Raw genomic sequence first — 23,526 nt, 5'->3', positions numbered from 1 at the left:
ACAACTCTTAAGTCCTTCAGGTGTACTTCTGAGTTAAAAAATCCTCATGAAATACGTATGTGGAGTAACCAAGTAGGTAGGTTTTAACGTTGCAAATCTACAACGCCTACCTCCAGAGGGTTAAAGCCCAGATCATCAGATAATATTCTGATTTTTATATAGAACTACTTTGTTTTGTCTTGGAAGGATTCAGCAAAGCAGAAAAACTACAAGTGCAGGATAGGTTCCAGACATCAGACAGATTTAGGATTTTTTCTCTAAGGCTGACAGAGTAGATGAATAGAAATGACACGTGTAACGCAACCACACACACACACACACACACACGTGCGCGCTTATTGCGTGCAACATCTCAAATTCACATTTAAATTTGTTGATTTTTATTCTGTTTTCTCTTAACAATCCTCCAAAGTTCATTATATTCATGTAATATGAGCCTTCCACCTTTCCCTCTAGCGAATCAGAACCTTTTGTCTCCATCTACAAACTCCCTGCTAAACATACTCTCTTAGCTGCATGCATTCCAGGTCACTTCATTCCCATTTTCACCCTCCGTTATCTCCCCTATGTCTTTTACACCTGCCCTCCTTGGTTAATCGCTTCCCCTTGCCTCTCCCACTGTCCTCCCTGTGCAGCAGGCAGGTAGGCCAGCAGGAGAGCATATAATTTCTCAGAGGAGATGCTGTCAGTTGACGGCCTCTCAGGCTAAGAGGCGCTCACCGCTCCTGGGTTCACAGAATCACCGCTCTGTTCCGCTCCAGGATTATGCAGATCCTAATTCCCTTCCGTTCACACCTGAGGGTGGCAGGGCATGAAATAAGGAAAGTGTTCAGTGTGAATACAAGTCTTTGGTACCAAGTGAAGAAAAGAGAGAAGACAGGGACAAGGGGGACAGTAAGAGGAAGAAAAGAGTAATGGGAGCTGTCTGAGAGAGAAAGGTGGGTCTTAAAGAAAAAACTGGATATCGGGATGCTCTTTACTTTGACCAGACACAATAAAGCACACTAAATGATACGTGATCAAATTTTTTAGCCCAAAACGTGAACAACTTCTCCCTATAAACAGGAAAAAATGTCACTAAAGAATGAATCCAAAGTTTTAGTAAGAAAGCCTTCTGAGTTAGAAAATTAGTTCTGCAGAGAAAATGTTACACTAATTATTGTTCATTTACTAATGCTTTGCACTAATAAAAGTTACTTGTGCATATTTTTATGCAGTGTGCAGGGAGCAGGTTCCAGTGTGAAACCAGAAAAAAAACTAAAAAATGTGAAATCTAAAAATGATTGTATGTTTTCCATATTATCAGCAATTGTATTTTCTCAAAGTTTGCAAACTTCAGTATTGTACTTAATTCACAGAAAATAGGCATAGTTGCTACGTGTGTAAAGCTGGATTCAGCGTTCTGGTGAAGCTGTCCATGTGGGTCGATTTTTTTCATGGCTTTATTTTATATTCCTTAGTAATGGTGCTATGATTTATAGTGTTAGTTCTCCGTTAACAATAAAACGCTCAAATAGCGCAATAACTGCTCATTAAAGAAGCGTATCCGGGCGGAATTCAGTCGGATTTGACAGCTGCGTTTGACCCAAGTGGCGGAAAAGTTTATTTTAAACACATAATACTCACATGATTGAGAAAAGAAAGTTAGATCGTCTTACCTGATAAAGCCTCCTTGGAAAAAGCAAAAAGACAAGACATACAGAATCCGAACGACTTGTGGGAGCATCCTCAAAACCGCTCCCTACTGCTGAATAACTTCCAAAAAGAAAGAAAAAATTGAGAATCAGCAAATCCACAGATCAGCCAGTGAGATTCGTCTTGAGGTGGAAGGCATCGTCTCTGGGTGATCCTGACTGGTCTTCAGGGAAACTTCACCGCTTCCCACCAAGCCCTGGAGCTGAGCACATCCAAACGGCGGGCGCGCTGCTTGGCGGCTGAGCGGCTGTGGCTCTGTCAGGGAGTCGCTGCTTATGTTAAAGGAGAGTGACGGTTCGCCTGTGTGTGACCGTGTGTGTGTGTGCGTGTGTGTGTGTATATTGGTTATTTAGCTTCCACTCCCTGCATTTCCCTCCCTCGCTCCCAAAAATTTAAAAGTGCATGGTGACGATTTAAAGGAGCAGTAGGTTGTCTCCTCCTGGAGAGGAAGACGGTTCAGGCTGAGATCAAGAGTAGAAAATCATTGTTCTACATAAAAAATTAACACTCACATGTTTGAACATAATTAGCTTCACATAATAATGTTTAAATAACAAATTATTTATTTTTTAACAATATTGTGATGTTTTAAAAATATGCCAAACCATGATTTCCTAATTAAATGCATTATAAGAATAGCATTGCCTCTTTTGTGACTATGCATATGCCACATTTAGTCTTTAAGGTACTAATTAGGATTTGAACCTGTACAGTAAATTGTAGTTGACAGAAAACACCTTAAAAACACTGAAATGTGTGATAACAATCTCAAAAACAAAATGTATTTTTTTCTTTTAATTTTCTTTTTAGTGCATTTAGGAACACATGGTAGCATTTTTATAATTTTTTTTATTTTTCCTCTTAAAAATGTTTCCCTGAATAATTCAGAGTCTTTGAAAAAGGTTTATGGTAAATGGTTATACACAATCATCATCAGTCATTTTAGCAACCAACACATTCTCACACCCTAAGCGGCAAAAAATGACTCGATGTGACCAAGCATTTGTTTCTGACATGTCGGTATGCGACGCCCGCGGTAAAATGGACATTAGATCGAATTGTGACCTTTACCCTCTTGCCATTTAACCTTCCCCTCACCCCCAACCTAACCTTAACCAGCTTGCGCATGCAAAGCGTTGTTTTGCGTTTCATCGTTCTTCTCAAACACGCTTAACGGAAAATTTAGATTGACAAACTGGGTTAAGGTTAGGATGGGGGTGCGGGGAAGGTTAATAGAGGTTAGAGGTTAAATGTCAGTGAAATCGCTGTTTTACCATGGGCGTCAGATTCCGAAGCTCTGGCACTGCGCGTCAGGAGGCGACGGGCAGGGACGTCCAATGTGTCGCAAACAAACGCTTGAATCAAATGTGAATCAATCAATCAAAGCTTTATTTATAAAGCGCCTTCCGCAACCCTGTCAGGAAGTCCAAGGCGCTGAACATGGTACAGTAGAAGTACAAATATAGTGAATAAATCAAAATCTCAGATAGAGGAGGAGCAATGTGGTTTTCGTCCTGGCCGTGGAACTGTGGACCAGCTCTATACCCTTGCAAGGGTGATGGAGGGGGCATGGGAGTTTGCCCAACCAACCCACATGTGCTTTGTGGATTTGGAGAAGGCTTATGACCGTGTCCCCAGGGGCACCCTGTGGGGGACGCTCCAGGAGTATGGGGTGGGTGGCTTTCTGTTAAGGGCCATTCAGTCCCTTTACCAGAGGAGAGTGAGTTTGGTCCGCATAGCCGGTAGTAAGTCGGACCTGTTCCCAGTGAGGGTTGGACTCCGCCAGGGCTGCCCTTTGTCACCGGTTCTGTTCATCACTTTTATGGACAGAATTTCTAGACGCAGCCGTGGTGTGGAGTGTGTCGAGTTTGGTGGCAGGAGAGTCTCGTCTCTGCTTTTTGCGGATGATGTGGTCCTCCTAGCTTCATCCAGCTCTGACCTTCAGCTCTTGCTGGGTAGGTTCGCGGCCGAATGTGAAGCGGCTGGGATGAGGATCAGCACCTCCAAATCTGAGACCATGGTTCTCGACCGGAAAAGGGTGGCTTGCAACCTCCGGGTCGGGGGAGAGGTCCTACCTCAAGTGGAGGAGTTTAAGTATCTCGGGGTCTTGTTCACGAGTGAGGGTAGGAGGGATCGGGAGATCGACAGGCGGATTGGTTCGGCGTCTGCAGTGATGCGGACGCTGAGCCGATCTGTCGTGGGGAAGAGGGAGCTGAGCCAGAAAGCCAGGCTCTCGATTTACCAGTCGATCTACGTCCCAATCCTCACCTATGGTCATGAGCTTTGGGTAATGACCGAAAGAACGAGATCGCGGATACAAGCGGCCGAAATGAGTTTCCTCCGTAGGGTGGCCGGGCTGAGCCTTAGAGATAGGGTGAGGAGCTCGGACATTCGGGAGGGACTCGGAGTAGAACCGCTGCTCCTCCGGATCGAAAGGAGCCAGTTGAGGTGGTTTGGGCATCTGGTCAGGATGCCTCCTGGACGCCTCCCCGGGGAGATGTTTCGGGCATGTCCTGCCGGCAAAAGGCCCCCGGGTCGACCCAGGACACGTTGGAGAGGTTACATCTCCAATCTGGTCCGGGAATGCCTTGGGGTCCTGCCGGAGGAGCTGGTGGACAAGGCCGGGGAGAGGACGGCCTGGAGCTCCCTAATTGGGATGCTGCCCCCACGACCCGGACCCGGATAAGCGGAGGAAGACGAAGACAAAGACGAAGACGAAATCAAAAATAAAAGCAATTCAAATTACAAAATACAAATTACAAAAAAAGGTGAAACATTCTAGTACAGGACAGATGGGTAAAACAAGGGATAGAGTGAACCAATGAAAACTGTCAAAGAAATTCTACGTAAAAGAGGGCCGAATCAAACATGTTCAGGAAACGCCAAGCGGAGAAGGTGTGCTTTTAGGCGACTCTTAAAGGCTGGCAGAGATGGGGACAGCCTAACTGAGGGTGGCAACTGGTTCCAGAGTAACGGTGCTAGGACTGAGAAAGCCCGGTCCCCGCGAGTACGACACCTAGAACGAGGACAGCGAGCAGGCCTTGGTCAGAGGAGTGCAGAGCACGTGATGGGGAATGTTTGTTCAGGAGAGTGGCCTGATAGGGGGGAGCACCACCCTGGAAGAAATTGTAAACAAAGACGAGGATTTTGAAGTGTGCACAATAGCAAACCGGCAGCCAGTGCAGGGAGGCCAGAACCGGACTGATGTGGTCCCGTTTCCTGGTCCCAGTCACACCAAGTCATTTTTAGACACTTAGGGTGTGAGAATTTGTTGACTGTAGACAACTCAGTTTAGAAAAGAAAGTTTTAATTGAAAAGATGAGTTTACAGCTGGTCTAAAGTAATGGCTAGTCTGAGCTAATGTCTAATCTGAGATAATGTCTAATCTGACATACTGGCTAATCTGAGCTAATGGCTAATCTAAGTTAATGGCTTATCTGAGATAATGGCTAGTCTAAGATACTGGCGAATCTGAGATAATGGCTTGTTTGATATACTGGCTAGTCTGAGATAATTGCTACTCTGAGACACTGGCTGGGATATGAGCTAATCTGAGATTATGACTAGTCTTTTTTTATGACTAGTCTAAAATACTGGCTAGTCTGATATACTGACTAGTCTGGGATAATGGATAATTTGAGATGATAGCTATTGTCATTGTCATGAGCCGGGGTGAGTACTCTTCACACTATTCATCCATCTCTGAGTTTCTGATTGCAGGAGAGGGAGCAACAGCTGATCTTCATCAGCGGGCCGGCTTTATAAGGAGGAGGATGATCATGCTTCGACGCCGGATGATTGTTACTAACTGGTAGTCTCTAGCCTTTCGAGTTTTCTCTTGTCTTTTCGATTCGTTTTTGTGCTTGGCTTTTTGAAGTTACGCTTAATGTGGATGTTTTTGGATCCTTACCTCAGGTCGCTGCATCTCTGGATTCTCTGCCGATCTCTGGAAGAAGTTTTCTCCGGTTTGTTCCTGCCTCACCTCTCACTCAGCCGGCCCGCTCTCCACCACGCTCACGCTCCCTCTCCGAATCAGCCTCCTCAACTCAATCCGTCAACACTCATCCTCCTGGACTACAAATCTCACTCTGGATATCACCCCGGCTCACTCCCCCTCCATTCTTCTGCCTTTTTTCCACATAGTAAGTCCTGACTCCAAACAATTCCCTCTAAACTACAACTCCCATGCTCACCTCTATTTTCCCTTTAGACGCCGCTTCCTGTTTCTCATCCGCTGGACCCCAGTGCGCCCTAAGTTCTCCTGATCAAAAATAAAATATTTTATTTTTTGCCTTTATACTCACCTCAGTCTCTGATTATGCATGTCTTGGGTTAGGCATCTACCTCAGAACATGACAGTCATGTGAATAGATATACAGTGTGCATGCCTTTAAGACTTGCCTGGAGTGAGGAGTTTAGGAGGGAGTTCGGCATGCTGGAAAATAAAGAAAACACCTCTCAAGCTGAAGGGCATTGAGTCATTTATTATGTTGGTTGTAACTAGAACATGGTGTCAGAAGTTAAGCGGTGAATATGTCCAAGTTTAACCCTCCCGACAACTTTGACTTCACCCGCCCGGAGCAGTGGCCGGAGTGGAGGCAGTGGTTCCAGCGTTACCAGCTAGCAACTAAGCTAAACCTTGAGGATGGAGCTGTGCAGGTTAGCACACTACTCTATGCGCTTGGCAAGGAAGTGGAACAAGTGTTTAACACTCTGCGGTTCGATGAGGAAGAGGATGAGGAGGACTACAACATGGTATTGGAAAAGCTAAATAATTACTTCATTCCAAAAGTGAATGTCATCCACGAACGAGCTTGGTTTTACCTCCGCTCGCTAAAGAAGGACGAGTCCGAAGAGGAATATGTAGTGGAAATCCACATTTTATATTCTCAGATTAACTTTTGTTGGATTCACATGAAGAAGAACATAACTATTTTCACAGTTTTTTTCCCCTCTAACACTTAGCAGAAAAAAAGGGAAACTTGAAACTGGCCTGCAACTTCAGCATCCTGGTTAACTCCTACGATTCTCTCCCAGGGTCATACATTGCAAAAATTTGACTGGTCTCCCTTCTGGGCCAATCGGAGATGCAGGACTGATATCAGAAACTGGCCTGTTTTACATTATCTCCAAGACTGACCCTTTTCTCAAGATGGGGGAAGTCGTAAAACTTCTCTTAGGTCCTCCTGGGAGCTTCAAGACTTGAGTCTTTATAAACCTTGTATTTCTGTTTATCTACAATCAAAGAAGGTGTTTAGGTTGTTTACCCTTAAAATAAAATATGAGGTGTTCAAAGTAAATGTTTAAAATATTATCAGTTACAAACCTAACTGCTTGTTTTCTGTTTTTCTTTTATGATATACCCCTGCCAATTTTTGTTTCTCCCGTCAAAATTCATGCTAATGGTAAAACTGTCCAGTTTCAAGGCATAAATTTAGTTCTTTCCTGTTTAAAGTAATAGTTTGATGCCTCAGCTGGAATAAATTTGGTAATTTGGGATATGAACTTTTCATTGTTGAAAGGTAGTTCATTGGAAAGAGCCATAGGGCCATCCAGTGGTTAATGAGTGAAATACATGTGGGTGTGGCCAAGAAAGTTTGTTAAACCAGAGTTCAGACCTCGTGGTTGCAGAACAAAGAACAAAAGGCGCCTTAAGCGAACCTCTGTTTTGGCTTTTCCATCTTGGCCTAGCAGAAACCGGCGCTCTAAAATTGTGAGGTCGTTAGCTCTCAAAAGTTTCGGTAAAACTCAGAGGCAACTCCGTTTGTTTTGTTTTGACCTTCTACATGAAACCGGAAGTCTGCGCGGTCCAGTCGAGTTCTCGCATTAAGAGTTAAAACCAATTTGGAACAGTTTTTCTGATTCAACTTCGTTTGAATAATTCGGACCCGCGATCTGAATTCCACGTTTGATGCAGCTGGAGGAACCGAAAGTCAAGCCACGATAGAGGAATACCACATCCTCCTACGACCAACGTTGACCGACCCGGGAGCCAGAATAAGTCAGTCCTCAAGCCGTGGCTCAGCCAGGACGAAAGGCCACCAGCCGCTGCCGACCCTTTCGGCAAAGGACAACAGGTCTGTGAATCATTTTCATCCAGCTGATTTTTCTGCTAAACCATGAATCGTGAATTCAGACTATCCCATTTCTTTTATGGCGTACATTATTTCGACCCAAATTCACGTTTAGCTCCCAAGATTCATCCCTCTGTGACTGCCGTAACGAGTCCTCTGCATCCATGCACACACACATACGCACACACGCACGCACGCACACACACACACACACACACACACACACACACACACACACACACACACACACACACACACACACACACACACTCCTGCATTCCTCCACCCATATGAACACAAAAAATATACTCACTTTGTACCCATTTTAGAAATTACTCCCCATTTTACTGTAATCTTGTGTTTCACCAAGTTTCCACCTTTATTACAGATCAGTTATTTCATATCACTGCCATAAAGCTTTGGGTTAACAATTGTCTTAACTCCATGCATGAAACGATGAGCTGTGTTTGGTCCCTTTTGTCAATGTCTTAACTGATGTTTGTAATAAATTCACATAACGTAAATCATGCCTGATCATTTTCTAGCGATCTCGAGAATAGTCGGCACATTCTGGCAAGAATTCAGCTTTCAGACTAATTTGTGGTGTTAAACTTTAGACTGATTACCTTGAACAAATCTGAATATCCCTTCAAGTGTCTGCAGTTCCCACTAGCAAAGACTGGGTGGTGCCCTGATGAATTAATATAAAATTATAAATGATGAAAACAAGCTAAGTCTACACCACATTTGATAAATACAGATATAAATCTATATTTATCCCTACAAAAACATACGTACACTCTATGAACTGGCCGAGACCTGTCAGTTTGGTCCGGCGAAGATTGAAAACATTTGCGACAAGTTAGTGGTTGGGATCCTGGATAGACATGTCAGAGAAACTACAGTTAAAAGCCGACCTCACACTGGAGAAAGCCGTGGAGATGGTGAGACAGTCTGAGCAGATTAAGGGGCAAGTTTGCCAGCAAGCTAAGGCTGACACGGGAGATGCAACATTTCTGAGTGAGGTCACATATTCTTGTACCTGTGACTGCAGGGATGCAGCAGCTTTAAGCAAGGTTAGACACAATGTGCGCACTGCGCCTTCCCAACAACACAGAGGAAGAGAGAAGGCCCAGGGCGGGGGCGGGCCCCAGGCACCAGGGCAACGCGATGGCAGCGCTGCAGAATCTAAATGCTTCAGGTGCGGATGGGACCACAGGAGCAATACGCTGTGTGTAGCCAGGCAAGCAAATTGCAGAAACGGCCATAAAATTGGACACTTTGCCGCCGTGTGCCGCAAGAGTAAATAAATAAAATAACAACAAGAGAGAGGCCGGATGAAAATTACAACGAGGGGAGATAAAAACAACACATCTTTATGTAACTGATTCTAATAAGCCATGGACTGTCCAACTAAACATCTGCGGTACCTCTGTCAGCTTCAAAATTGATACTGGTGCAAATGCCAGTGTAATTTCAGATGACAACTATCATCGCCTCAGCAGCTCGCCCCACCTGTCAAGCACCCACACAGTTTTCAACAGCCCTGGTCGAAGGCTCTACTGTCTAGGACTGTTCACTGCCACTACAAAATACAAAGAGCAGAGTTACAGGTTCAACATCCACGTTATGAAAAAACTAACGGCAGCAACTTATTAGGCCGTGATGTTGCTGTGGTGACGGGACTGGTGAGGAAAATGGAAGAGGTGAGAAGCACGTTCGGGACTGATCTAAGCCTCCTAAAAATAAAACCTGTGAAAATACATCTGCGGGACGACGCTGTCCCATACAGCGTCAGCACAGCAAGGAGAGTGTCTGCCCCACTTCTCTCTAAAGTCAAGATCGAGCTTTACAGGATGCTGAAATACAATGTCATAGAAGACATAACAGAGCCAACAGAGTGGTGTGCTCCCATAGTTCCAGTCCCTACGAAAAACGGTGAGGTAAATATTTGTGTTGATCTGAAGAGACTGAACATGGCGGTGAAGAGGGAACGATTTGTCCTACCCACCATAGGTGATATATTGCAGAGGCTAGCAGAGTCTTGAGTATTCTCCCTACTGGATGCAGCATGCGGCTTCAGGCAAATCCCACTTGAGAGAGGGACAGCTAAACTAACCACATTCACTACCCCAGTGGGTAGGTTCTTTTTCAAGGGACTGTTCTTTGGAATCTCCAGTGCGCCAGAAATTTTCCAGAGGGAAATGTCTGTGCTGTTCAGAGGCCAGGAGGGAGTGGAAGTGTACATGGACGACATCCTCGTCCATGGCACAGATGATAAAGAATACGAAGAGAGACTCCAAAATGCTCTGTGCATCCTGGAAAGTGCAGGCCTAAAACTTAATAAAGAGAAATGTTTCCTGAGACAAAGGCAGCTGAGCTATTTGGGGCATCGAATCGGTGGTGATGGCATTCAGCCTGATCCCTCTAAAGTCAGCACCATCACAGAGCTACAGCCTCCAATTGATGTGCCTGGCTTGAGGAGGTTCCTTGGCATGGTCCATTACCTTGAATGCTTCCTGCCCAACTTCTTTGAAGTGATAAAGCCATTCAATGACCTGCTGAGGAGTGAAGCATTGTGGACCTGGGACACAGCACAAGATAACGCATTCAACAAGGTAAAACAACTAATTTCCACTGCGCCTTCACTAACGTTCTATGATGTAACCAAACCAACCGTGGTGAGTGATGAAGTGAGTGAGTGAGGATGATGAAGTACCCCATCGCAGAGTATGTGCCGGGGAAAACACTGACAGTAGCCGACATGCTTTCCAGACAGCCATTACCTGTATAACAAGTGAAGTGTCCAAGCTAACGTATGATGTTTCAGTGTTTGAAGATGCAGCTCACGTGGCATGGCCATGTCACCTTCCAAACTGGAACGGATCAAGCAGGAGACGAGTGTGGATTACGGCCTGCAGGTGGTGAACAGACTGATCTTGGAGGGATGGCCAAAGTATGTACGGAGCGTACCCGCACAAGCTAAAGCCTATCACCACTGCAGTAACAGCCTGTGGACATCAAAGGGTCTTGTGCTGTATGGAGACCGCATTGGTTCACTGGAGTTTTTGACAATTAAAATTGTGCCCACATTTTCAAAGTTAAACACATCTCTTTTAACAACGGTAGTTTCTGCTTCAGCCCCTGTCCCTCCTCCCCCGTGCAGTGGCCGCAAACTCACTGATGCGCCTGCAGCCTCTCAGAGTTACTGCTGCTCTAAACATTAAATTAGTTTTTGAGGTGGTGACACCTAATTTGATAATGTTACTGTGGCCGTGCTCAGGACGCAGATGTCTGGAGCGCGTCAACAATCAGAGCTTTGCAAGCGCAAGCTGGTTAAGGTTAGGATGGGGGTGAGGGGAAGGTTAAATTGCAAGAGGGTAAAGGTCACAATTTGGTAAAATGTCCATTTTACCGCGGGAGTCAGTACCAGCGCTCTGGCACAGCGCGTCGCCTCCCGACGCGCAGGGGCTCACCACCTGCTGTCTTTTCCGAGGACTGCATCTTGTCGATCATTATCATGTGACAGCGACTAGTCGATGACAGGCATAAAAAGTCACTACAGAGCAGTGAAGTCGACTAGTCGACTAGTTCATACAACCCCTACTTCATGGTGTGGCAGATCAGCCACCACCACCATCGTCAACACCCCAACCTACACCTTTAGGCTCCCCTGTCAGAGGGGCTGTTTCACCTACTGATGAGTCTGCTTCTCCTGCCCACGGGACTGTCCCAGCAGAACCTTCTGATTGTCTTCTGGGATCAGTTCGAATGTCTTCTACAGGCAGAGTCATCTGGCCCCCCAGGAGGCACAAGGACTTTGTTATTGAACTGTATAGCTGGCCTAAATTGAGCAGAACAACCTACGGCCGCTATAAGGGTGTTTGGGTAGTGCACCCCATCATCCCAACAACACGTGTGCATGGCTGGGTTGTGTCCTGTTGCCTCCATCCTTTTGAAAAAAAAAAAAAAAGGATGGTGATCGTCTGCAGTTATTGTGATTGACTCTTTGGTTAAAAGCATCTATGTTATGTTTCTACTATCGGTTGCAGTTACAGAGGGTTCCACTGATTTGAAAAAAATAAAAATTAAAAAAAGAAGATGCTGTCACGATCTGCCCCTGCCCGCCTGACTGTGTTCCTCTCCTGCCATGATTACCCTTATTGTTCTCACCTGTCCCTCATTTACCTGCCCATGTTTCCCTAATTAGCCCTCTGTATCTGTTTTGCCCCTGTCCTTTGTCAGTTCATTGTTGTTGTTTGTTGGTGTTCCTGTTCATCCCATCCTGCCATTAAACCATTTTTACTTTTACTGAAGCCTGCATTTTTACCTCCTGCTCAGCTCATCCACACATGGTCCGCCGTCTCCACCTCCTACACCGTGACAGATGCACTTTGTTCTTCCACATACTCTGTTTATGCTGCCTCTGATTCAAAGGAGGGGAGATGTCTTGTGAATAGATATACAGTGTGTATGCCTTTAAGACTTGCCTGGAGGGAGGAGTTTAGGAGGGAGTTCGGCGGGCTGGAAAATAAAGACAACACGTCTCAAGCTGAAGGGCATTGAGTCATTTATTACGTTGGTCGTACCTAGAACAGCTATTCTGAGCCAATGGTTTATCTGAGTTAATGGTTAGACTGAGCTAATGGCTAGTCCAAGGTAATGACCAGGAAAACCATCAATTCCAAAGTGGATGACTGCTGCCTTAAAACAACTTTATAACTAAAAAAACAAACATGCAAATACTACTTTGTCACAAATTATACTACTCCGAATCATTCCATACTTTGGGCAGAAATATTCTGAATTTGCAGTCATAGGTGTGAATCTGAACCAGAAGTGTTTCCAGTAACGTCAGATGAAAAAAATAACATACAACTCTGTGTAAATCAGCATGTAATACAATAGTTACAGCAACACCAAGGTTATTAGAATAGCATTTTATGAATCATGGTACATTTGAGGAAATCCTTTGTGTTCATCCACCCAAGGACTGTTTTCACTATGCCTAGCCATTAGCTTCTCAATCGGGTCAGAACTTATTTTTTTCCAAATCAAATGACGAAACAAAGGCGCTGTATATTTAGAGGTAACTGAGGTGTAGAGAATAGTGAAGAGGAAGCAAGTTCCACAACGGGTATCCTTCTGAGCAATATTAATCAATATACTGCTGAATTTCCATGCATATGTAGTACAGGTAAAGTACTGACAGTTGATATCTTCACAGAACTTCACTTCAAAACTATCTCTTTGATGTGACAGCAACAGGTCATAATAAGGTAAGTGGGGCACATCCTCTCCAGCTGGCAGAAGAAAAAAGCCCGGTCCTGGTGGCTGGCTGCCCTACTTTTTAACAATTAAATAAAGAAGCAGTTGATTGCAAATGCATCTTCTGAAGCACCAAGCTCACCCTTTTCTTCATACTGCAATTCCTAAGCAACAATCGTTTTATTTCACTGTGCATGGGTTTTGATATTCGCCTGCTCCCTAATCACACAGACAAGTGCAGTAGTAGACAAACATGCATGCGTATATTTAGAGATAATGATAAACAGAGGAACTGGGGAATTTATAAAAAATGACGAGTTTCGTTGTTGGCAACAAAACTGCTGTTGCAGTTCTCTTGGATGTTGGAGAGGAGAAGAACTCTGACATGAGTTATGACATCTGCGGCCAGAAAATGCAATGCCCACTACTGGACTTTGTCACGCACAAGGTTTTCATGAAGGACAGCAGAGCACACCACATTAAGATGACTGTTAAGCTTCCTTCAGACAGGCCTTCCTTTCCATTACTCGGAGGGCAGCCAAGCATTTTCAGCTTCATGTTAGAGTGAGCGCACCGTGAACTTTTCTGTAAAAGTCACAAGTGCAAACACGTTGAACCTTCCACACAAAACCTGCGCCTCAAACACACTACCTGTTCATAGATCATTAAAGCACAGGTTACATTGAATGTACACTTTTTGCCAGGTTACGTTTCCTACAACAATTAAATCACACACCTTTTTTTAGTGTTCTTAACTTATTAGAATTATTTTTTTACTTAAAAAAATGAGATTATTGTCATTAATCTTTTCTCTTTCACCAAAAAAGCAAGTTTTGTTTGATATAACTTCATCTCGAGGGAATATTTCAGCCATTTTGACATTAGTGAATGTCTTTATAAAATCATGGAAATGTGCAGATTCAGCTGTTTTGTGAATGAATAACTTATGAACAGAGGAATATGGTTTCTGTTTGACAAGATTGATGAGCTAACAGCTAGTCTAATGCTTGTGGCTTAAAGTGACCGACAGTTGTTCATGCAATGTCGTTTTATAAATCTTACTTTCGCTGCCAAATTGTTGTTAATTATTTACCGAGTAATCGGGTCGGACTGGGTTTTGTTAATATATTTAGCAGAAAGGACCGTGTGCTGCACACCTGGGGTGGGATTTATTTTAAAACAGCATCAAAATACATAGGTCATAAGTCATCGGTTATATTAAATATGAATGTGTTTTTTCAATCTGACACTGTTCATGATGCAATCTAAAACAGGTATATTAGCTCTTATATATATATGACTTTTACTCACAAACATGTGCAAAAACAACTGAAATGTTCCTTTAAAACAAATCATAGGTTTTTTTTAAGTAAACATTTCAAATCCAACCTTTAACTCCATTTCTTTGACAAATGAAACATGCTGTAATGTTTTCCCATAAAACATTGCAGGCTTCTTTCTTTTCCGTGTCGACTAAAGTGCAGGAAATTGCTTGAACAATTGGACACTTTGTACTCCCATGCAGTTTTGTGAAAACTGCCTCAAAATTCGTAATCGGTTCATTATGCTGTCATCATGCTCGCTAACTGTTCTCTTTTCGTTTTATCTGTGCAGGTTGTACCTTAGAGTGTTTTTGCTCCTTTAACCCCAGAAAAATGGTTGCTTAGCCCAGCACAAAATCCCATGCTCGGGCTCCTCCCCGAGGGATGAACCTGTGGCTGGCCTGTGGCTGGAGCACTCTGTTAGTGGTCTAACCTCTGCCTTATCCTCAGCTGCTCAGTAAATATTGTTCTGCACAGCAGTTGGTCTGAGGGAACACAGAAAAAAGCTTTGTGCAACGTTCCACACAGTTTCTGGCCTAAAGAGGAGATTACCTTGAGGACAGCTTAGATGCAGGGAACAGTTCAGTTCCCACGTCTTTTACGCCTCTTTCTTAAATGCATTGTTTCAATGATAACATGAACAAAGTGGAGTCAAATGTCCGTATTATTAAATAATGCATCCACTTTTCCCATGTAGAATAAAAACTTTCAAGCAAAATAAAAATTTTAGACATTTTACACTTCAAGCTATTGCTTTCAAATGGGTTTCAGTGGTTCTTGAGCTAGTAACTGGAGCATCTTCACACAAGACATTGCTCTGCTACCCTCTGCTGGCCAGAAACTGCAGTTAATGTGCACTATTTTTATGTTTATTTATTTGGCAGATGCTTTTATCCAAAGTGACTTACAATGTATAACCTATAGGGCATGTTGTGATCTGTGGGGGAAACCGGAGTACCCGAAGGAAACCCACGCATGCATGGGGAGAACACACAACTCCACGCAGAAAGGCCGCAGCCGAGTTTCGAACCTGCAACCTTTGTGCTGCGAGGCAACAGTGCTAAATACTGCGCCACCATGCTGCGCCAACACTACTAGAAGGTACAGCTTTACGGTGCCAGTAACTTGTAAAAGGCTTGCAGTCAGCGATGGACTGAGATCATATTGTAGCCCTGGAATGTCTCCATCTGTCCGGTCTTGTCCAGTAGAATCTACTGTTGGGAAAATCTTCTGAGTCATGTGACACAATGGAAGGCAGATATCCTACCATGGGTATGGGACAACGAGAGTATGAAGCTCAAGTCACAACTGGGGCATCAATGCTGAAATGTGCTTCATACACATTTCTGGAAATAGTTTAAACAGATGAACAATAGAGTCCACAATAAACTGAATGTGCACCTCAGCAGATGGAGTTTAAATGGTAGCTGTGCAACAAATGTGGTCAAAAAGAGTCGATAATTTTCAAACAGAGAATTTGGAACTCAGGTAACTCCACGGCATTAGCAGAGCAGGTCTGTGCTTAACGTGGGTCAGAGCCAGAAAGATCCGTAATAAATCCAAGGGGAAAGCCGAGAGGTAAAATCCAGAGATGGGTCGGCGTTCGGTAAACCAGGTGGACTGAGAGGCAGAGTCACAGACAGTGAGCAGACAAAAGGCAAGGACGAGAAGCAGATCCAAGGTCCGTATACTAGGCAGGCTTGTAATCAAAGCAACAGGATCCAAAAAGGGGTGAGACAAGGTGGAAACGTCTGTGAGACAAAACAAGGTCAGGATATGCGGCTCAGAGAAATGCTGGAAAATTTACTTGCTTTAGGCGTTCAATAGTCTGACGCTGGCTTGCTCTTCTTCTTCTTCAGTGAGTGAGGCAGGCGAGACGCCCACGAGGCGTATTGCTGCCATAGCCGCCCAAACACACCATCAGAGAGCGTCACAGCCTCTCATAAACCCCCGTCACATGCAGGCCACATCAGGGCCCACACCCTACGCCTGTCCTCCACACACAACAAGGTCCACAGAGAAAACACCGACAGACTCGTAGCCCTCAACCTACGAAAATAGGCCTCCCTCTCATGACCATACCGTCCACAGTGCAGAAGAACATGGCACACAGCCTCAAGCTCCCCACAATCACACCTCCCGTCCATGTGTTTCCACACCAAAAACATCCCGCCTCGAAGACCACAATGCCCCAACCTCAACCGAGTGAGGACCACCGAGTCTCTCCTCCGAAGATCGAGGACCGACCCACAGCCACCCACCAAACGATGTAACCCATAAAAGCCCCTGCCCACCACCCCACCATCCAACGATGCCTGCCACAATCTCATGGCCTCCCTGCCTAACGCAGAACAATGCTCAGGGGAGCCCATGGCAACCTCCAGGTCCACAACAGCGCCTAACCCTCAGCGCCACCTTGGCCACAGAGCCCACCATCTCATTGACCACCACCCCCACATGGGTAGGAACCCAAACAAAACAAACCTAACAGCCACAAGCCCACATATCATGCAGCATCACCCTGGCAGAAATCACCAGGTCTGGCCTAGAGCCAGCACCTGACCCCAACAGAGCCTCCAACTCAGCTGCTGAGTCAGAACTGATAACAGCATGCTCCAGGACACGCACCTTCACCCAACGCAAGGCACATAAGATAGCCATCAACTCAGCCGTGAAGACAGAACAATGGTCCCGGAGCCGACAACCAAAGCTGAAGCACAGGCGCAGGACCACCAAACTCACCACCACCCGAACACTATCAGGATCCTTAGAGCCGTCCGTATGATGAGCTGATGAGGAGTTAATGTGAGACAGGAGGTTTGGATGAGGTTGAGGGTGAGCAGGTAGTGGTTGCTGGGGAAAAGAGGCTTGGCTGGAGCAGGGACATGGCAAACATACGGAGGGAATAATTGGAGAAGCAGCTACTTTATACAACTCAGTGTAGGTACTGGTCATGTTGCAAGCTCTCGCATGTCAAAAACAATGGAGGAGGTCAGAAGGTGAGCAGAGATAAGCTTGTGCTAGCTGGTGCGAGTAGAATGATGCAGAAGATAAAGAGGAGTGGTCCAACTGAACAGGAAGCAAAAGAGGTGGTACCGAAGAAAGCCAACTGAAGAAACATCTCAGGAAATTAAAAGTCCTCTGTGGAAAGTTCTGGACTTTGGGTGGAGACGGAGACCAGCTTACAAATATGACATCACATGGGTTTGGCTGTCTTGTGTTTGACTAAGATATGAAACTGACAAATAATCACATTGTTTTGCTGTCTTGTGATAAAAAGATGTATGTAACTGGCAAAAGATTACATTGTTTAGGCTGTCTCATGATTAGTTGAGATATTGCTCCACTATGAAAAATGTTTTGCTTGGCAGTTTCTAGAATGATATTTAAAGGGCAGTTAGAAGAGTTAGAGGGAGAGTCGACAGTGGAGAGACAGAGCAGAGGTAGAGAGTAGAGGTGGGATAGAAGAGGTCGTCGAGACACAGAACTTAGACTTGGACTTAGAGTGTGTGAGTGTTAGTGTGTAACAGTTAGTGTTGACACAAGTCGACCAGTTATTCTCAGGGAGATTTTAGTAACAGCATCCTCCGAAGGGGATTGGTTAACCTTATATTTACCCTTTTTTGTATTTTTTAGTTTTGAAATAAATTTTTTGGAAAAAGAATCCTCGTTCTCGATTCTTAAAGGTCTCTTTTAGCCTTTTGAGTTGGGAGCCCCGACCAGACCTAAAGGAGAGGTAAGCCACCTTGAATTGCTTGTTCCTGTGCTTCAGGACTTGTTTTCAGGTTGTGACAGATTAAGAAAAGATACCTTAGGTAATGGGAGCAAGTCTCCCCTCCTCCTCGGTAGCGGGACACCCTAAGGATTATATGTCATTATGGTTCGATGGTTCAAACAGGCTCTGTTCTGCAAGTGTGAACAAGTCTCTGTTTAGCGTGGGAAGGAACCATTTCAAAGGGTAGATTAATTAGATTAATTGATAAATCCATGTTAGCCTGATCAACTAACAGGAATCATTTTCTAGTTACCACCGCCCACTTTGCTGACAGAGGCGCAAATTAATCCTGATAGGACCCAAATAATAGTCACGAAGATGGCCTCTCGTGAACTTTTGCCCTAGTATTTAAAACCACTAAATAACGGGAGAGTTAAAAGGAAAGTGTGTTATCACAGAAGAACAAGTAAGACAATTTTCATTTCACCTTAAACTAGAAAACGAGTTCTAAATTAGGGAGTCCAAACCAGGGTCAGTACGATAAAACTCACCTGCGGCCTCAACCTCCCTGAAAACGCAGCGTATTCTAAGGTTCTAACGGAACCAGGTTCTAATGGAACCAATAAAAGTGCACGCTCGCGACAGTCAGAGTGGATCAGTTCAGGTGCAAACACAACACAGGTTCATGTGACTGGAACAAAGCAGCTGTAGTGGGCAGTTCTATGATTGACATTCATGAGTTCGACCGCAGAAGGGAGAAAACGGTTTTTGTGGTGAGAGGTTCTGGTCTGATTGGATCGGCGCCTCCTGCCAGATGGGAGCGAGTAGAAGAGACTGAGTCCAGGGTGAGACGGGCCTCCTGTGATCCAACCTGCATGCCTCAATGTCCTGGAGGTGTACAGGTCCTGCATAGAGGAGAGTTTGCAGCCAATTACCTTCTCAGCAAAGCACACGACACGCTGAAGTATCTTCATGTCCCTGATGGTGGCTCCAGCATACTATATTTTAGTAAAATCTCTCACAGCTGCAATAGAATCTCTTTTAGCAGCAAGGAAGGGTGAGGTCTCGTGGCGCATCACCCAGAATCCTCTCTGGTGGGTCTGGTGGCTGTCATCCCTAAGCCAAGTTCACCTGATACCGTAACCCGCATTGCCACAGTAAATGAGATAGTGCTAACACCAGCCACCATTTTCTAGGTCCAAATGTGTTTCCTTGTCCATGACTTAAAATGGGGGTTTTCTTCATGGGACTCTGGTACTTTGTCCTAAAGTGAAGTGGTAGCAGCCGGCTATTTCTCCTCTGACATTAATGAGAAGAGAACCTCTCTCTCCAGTGGTGTTCTGCTAAATACCGAGTGTGTAATGAGTGATGGACGCAGGTACGCAGATAGTCCAAAGGTTGATTTAGGACCATGCCTCTTTATTGGTGAAGGTTTTTAAACAAATACGAGAGAACCACTTCATTTTTTAAATGTTTTTTTTTTCATTGCTACAAAATATAAATAGCTATATTTATTAGAACGTTGGTAAAAGACATGAAAAAATGTTTTAAGCTAGCTTGCTCTGCAGATTTGCCGTTGTGGCTTTAAATGCTGCTTCAAATCATTTCCAATGGTGCATTCTCAGTCAACAAGATACTGTGGTTTATTGAAAGCTCTATCTCTGTCTTTGTTAGCAGAAATATTATTGTTAAACCAAAGGTGTGTGTTACTCCACTCAAAACTTATTGACTTTTAAAATTAATGTAGTTGATTTAAACAACACAATAATTTTTCATTCCTGCATCAGAATGTAAGAAATCTGTGTAGGAATGCTTTTTTTAATAAGGTATTCTGGTGCCAGGCTGAACTTTTTTGAAGACTATAGCCACCATTAAATGAGGAGCGTGCTTGGTCATATTTTAAACCCTCATACATAAATATGTGCCTAAACCAATTTAAACCTAATCCGTGTGGCCTTTGCTGTTTGCTCAGTCATGGTTTTCAGTTGAAAAAATTGATCTCAGTCTTTATTGAAGAATAAAGTTTCACTTGTATTCTTTGAATGGGGGCAAATTCTCTGATATAGGAATAATTCTATTCAGGTCTTTGACAATGCACAAAGTGGAGGAATAATCAGACAGACATGTCCGTCCATCTGTAAGCATGAAGCATTCACTCAGTTCAAACCGCTACGAAAAAGTAGACAGTCAGTCCAAATAAAAGCTGATTGACTTTGACAGACGGAAGTGGTCGACATAAAGTAAATGACAAGGCAATACTGAGTCAGTCAGCCAAAATAATGGAAAATTTACAACGTCAAAGTTTAACACAATCTGGGCTCTTCATTTCATTCATATTAGTGCTAGTCAAAGGCCCTTTAATAAATCCTAAGCACGTACTTTACTGCAGCTAAGAAATCAAAGGCAGTCCCCTTTAAAGACAGTTTAATAGGAAACAGGATGGCATTGATGTTTAAATAACCTGCTTCAACCTTTATGTGGGAATGTTAATATCTGGTACTGTTGTGTTTATCATTATTACCATGTCCTAGTTTTTCCATCATCAAAGGCAGGGTTATGTTTAGAGAATCTGTGAATAGGTCTACGAAACACAAGTAAATACTGACTTAATCCTAGTCGAATTCAGGCCAAGAGGCTTTAGAAGAACTGCAATGCTGTGCTTAATTTGAGCCGGATCTTGCCGGAACAAGAGCCGGGAACTATCTTATTTTGAAAGGACCGTTCCAGCAACTGTCTGCTAGGATCTGACAACTCACGCGACAAACTTGTGCTATACGCAGGATTCGAATTACAGGTGAACTAGGGAGCTCCTGGAAGCCCTCAACACACCCAGGGGGAGCCCGAAACGATCCTGGTTCTACTTATATTACATTGTCTATATGGACTCTCCGGGACTATTTGGAACTGAGAGGTGCAGAGCTGATTGTTGATGTGCTCCAGACAGATGTGACTGGGACATTAATTCAGGCCGGGAATTTTGAAACCATGCCAGGCCACCGCCTAATTCACGCTAAACACTAAAAGTGGGTCAGGTTGGGCGCCTACTGATGTAAAAGTGTAAAACAACTCAATTAAAACTTCACATGTGCCCTGATTCTTTCCTCTAAAATATAAATATTTGTTTTCTGCTGCTATAATCTGTGCTTATGTTGCATAAACTGAAATTCAATTTTATTCTGTTAAACATGCTTCCTGCACATTAGATAAAATAGGCCAGACACCATCATCCACCTGAACTACATGTCTGGGTCAAGAGAATCACACCACAAGCAGATCCATAAAAAAGTGTGTGTGTGTGTGTGGGGGGGGGGGGGGGGGGGGGGTTGTTGGGAGGGTCCCACCATTGCTAAATGATGCATCATTAGTGTCATTTAGGTTTACAACGTAGTAGGCACAGATTAAATGGACAGCCTCAACAATGGAAGAAGCATTTTGCAGATGCACACATCTCTGACATCCAAATATACTGACAGACCAGTATATATGGATGTTTTCCTCATAATAGTCATATAAATACCAATAATAATACTAGGGGCTTAAAGGCTTTGAACCAAAGACAAAATAAGCCAGAGGTGAAGATTTATGCATTTAACAAGAAATTTCATAAATGATCATCAGGGCTGATGTGAAATCTAATCCAGATCAGTCCAGGTCAGAATTATCATCTCATCTGTCTCATGATCAGCAGCAGCTGGATGTTTATGGCCACAAAATTTCAAGTGAAGCACACTCGTCTTTTGACATTTTATTTCTTGTGTTTGCTCACGATCCATATTTCCTTTTAGAAAATGTCTCTCCTCCATGGATGTGCCTGCCTGTCAGAGCGTTTAACCACTGGTTGGTCAGCTGATGCTGCTTTCAGTCATTGCGGGAATGTGTACGGTGTGGGGAAACAGTTTTAATTTCTCTCCTCTGCCTGAGCTGATGGTGACGTGCGGCGCGCCTCGTGGCAGCGATGCACCTTTTTGTCATGAGCCAGGGTGAGTACTCGTCTCATCATTTCACTACCCCTGAGTGTTTTGGTTTCAGGAGAGGGAGCAACAGCTGTTTCCAATCAGCTGATCAGCGGGCCGGTTTATAAGGAGGAAGGTGGACATGACTCGACGCCGGATGATTAACTACTGACTGGTAGTCTCTAGCCCTCGCTTATCTCTGCTCTTGTTCTCTCGTGTTTTTCTCTCGTGATTTGGATTAATTCTATTTTTGGATTTTACCTCACCTCAGGTCTGGATAATCATCAGAGTTTTCCCTGACACCGTTTTGGATTTTTATCTGGTTCGTTTCCTGGTTCACCCTCCTCCAAGTGCCGACCCGATCTCCTCCACCTCTCGCTCCCTCTCCAGAAGCACACCGGTCCGGATCCCATTCCTCATACACCTCTACCGCTCTACATTCATTACCTGGACTTACCCCGGCTCACCCCTCCCACACGCTTCTCGTCTATCTAAGCCGTAAGTCCCTCAAACAGCAATTCCCCTGCCATTCTACAACTCCCATACTGACCTCTGCTACTTTTCCCTCTAGACGCTGCTTCCCGTTTCTGCACCCGCTGGATTTTCCAGTGCACCCTTAGTTCACCGTTTCGTCAATAAATATATTTTTTTTAATACAATCTGACTCTGACTCTGATTCTGCATGTCCTGGGTTATACTCTTGCCCCACAACATGACACTTTTGCGCAAAATGCGGCCCTTCATGGAGCTCGTGCCAGACTGTGGATGACTGATGTTAGAGGACACACAGATATCTTTTCAAAAATCTCTGTGATTTCGACTAATGAATACCTGGAAATTTTACCAGCTTGCATTGTACCCTAGAAAAAGTACTGACATGCTGAAAGGTTATATTTAGAAGTGGCAGCGGTGCTGGTACTGGTCCAATGCACTGGTCTCTGTCCCTAAAGAATAAGTCTGATGATCTGATCATCAGAACCTGATCAACATGATCCGTTTCTGGCAGCCGCTGTTTCTCCCTCCCCAACCCATCCCATGTGCCCAGCATTGCACGCGCGATAATTAAACTGGCCCAAAACCTCCACCTTAAACCAGTTCTCCCAACATGACCACATACAGGCCAGCCTGGACATGCATCTGTGGCCAGAGCTTTCTTCTTTTTCAATCTCTCCTTTTCTGCTCGACCTTTCCTGGTCCGTCTAGGTCCATTTTGTCTCTGGAGCCAAAGGTGCAGTGTTGCAGTAGCCGCTCTGGGTTAGTGGGTGTCTGAAGCGCTTTGTCAGACCCCGACAAAGTGAGAGGAGGGGGTGTCTTTGTGCTCCGTTTGTGCGAGCATCAGGCAGCAGATGCCCTGATGAGCTGCATCACGGATTGCTCATTTAGATATTACGCACATCATGACCGGCAATCACTGAGCAGGCCAGTTTAACGGCCAGGCCACCGGGAAATCTCCCGTTTCTCCAGATTACCAGTCTGCCACTGAAGAGACGTGTGTTAAC

At 44.5% G+C, this 23,526-nt stretch overlaps 1 protein-coding gene and 1 long non-coding RNA gene across 3 annotated transcripts in view; one reads left to right on the top strand and one right to left on the bottom strand.

The window, feature by feature from the left end:
* glra4a (glycine receptor, alpha 4a) overlaps window positions 1-2,652 on the bottom strand; it is an 81,052-nt gene extending 78,400 nt beyond the window's left edge. The window contains exon 1 of one of the 2 annotated variants that reach the window (XM_054739154.2): window positions 1,659-2,652. In XM_054739154.2, coding sequence (XP_054595129.1) covers window positions 1,659-1,726 — 68 coding nt within the window. In that variant the 5' untranslated portion in view covers window positions 1,727-2,652. The remainder of the gene's footprint in view (window positions 1-1,658) is intronic. The other variant, XM_015947503.3, reaches the window with a different exon arrangement.
* Window positions 2,653-17,095: 14,443 nt separating this feature from the next.
* Window positions 17,096-22,672, top strand: LOC129162881 (uncharacterized). Its single transcript, XR_011521284.1, has 4 exons — window positions 17,096-18,095; window positions 21,860-22,202; window positions 22,299-22,525; window positions 22,599-22,672. It is a non-coding gene; the product is annotated as an uncharacterized lncRNA (long non-coding RNA).
* The last annotated feature ends 854 nt before the right edge of the window (window positions 22,673-23,526 follow it).

The sequence above is a fragment of the Nothobranchius furzeri genome, chromosome 1, assembly GCF_043380555.1.
Source record: "Nothobranchius furzeri strain GRZ-AD chromosome 1, NfurGRZ-RIMD1, whole genome shotgun sequence".
Taxonomy (NCBI): Eukaryota; Metazoa; Chordata; class Actinopteri; order Cyprinodontiformes; family Nothobranchiidae; genus Nothobranchius; species Nothobranchius furzeri.
This window is presented reverse-complemented; position numbering and strand designations above follow the sequence as displayed.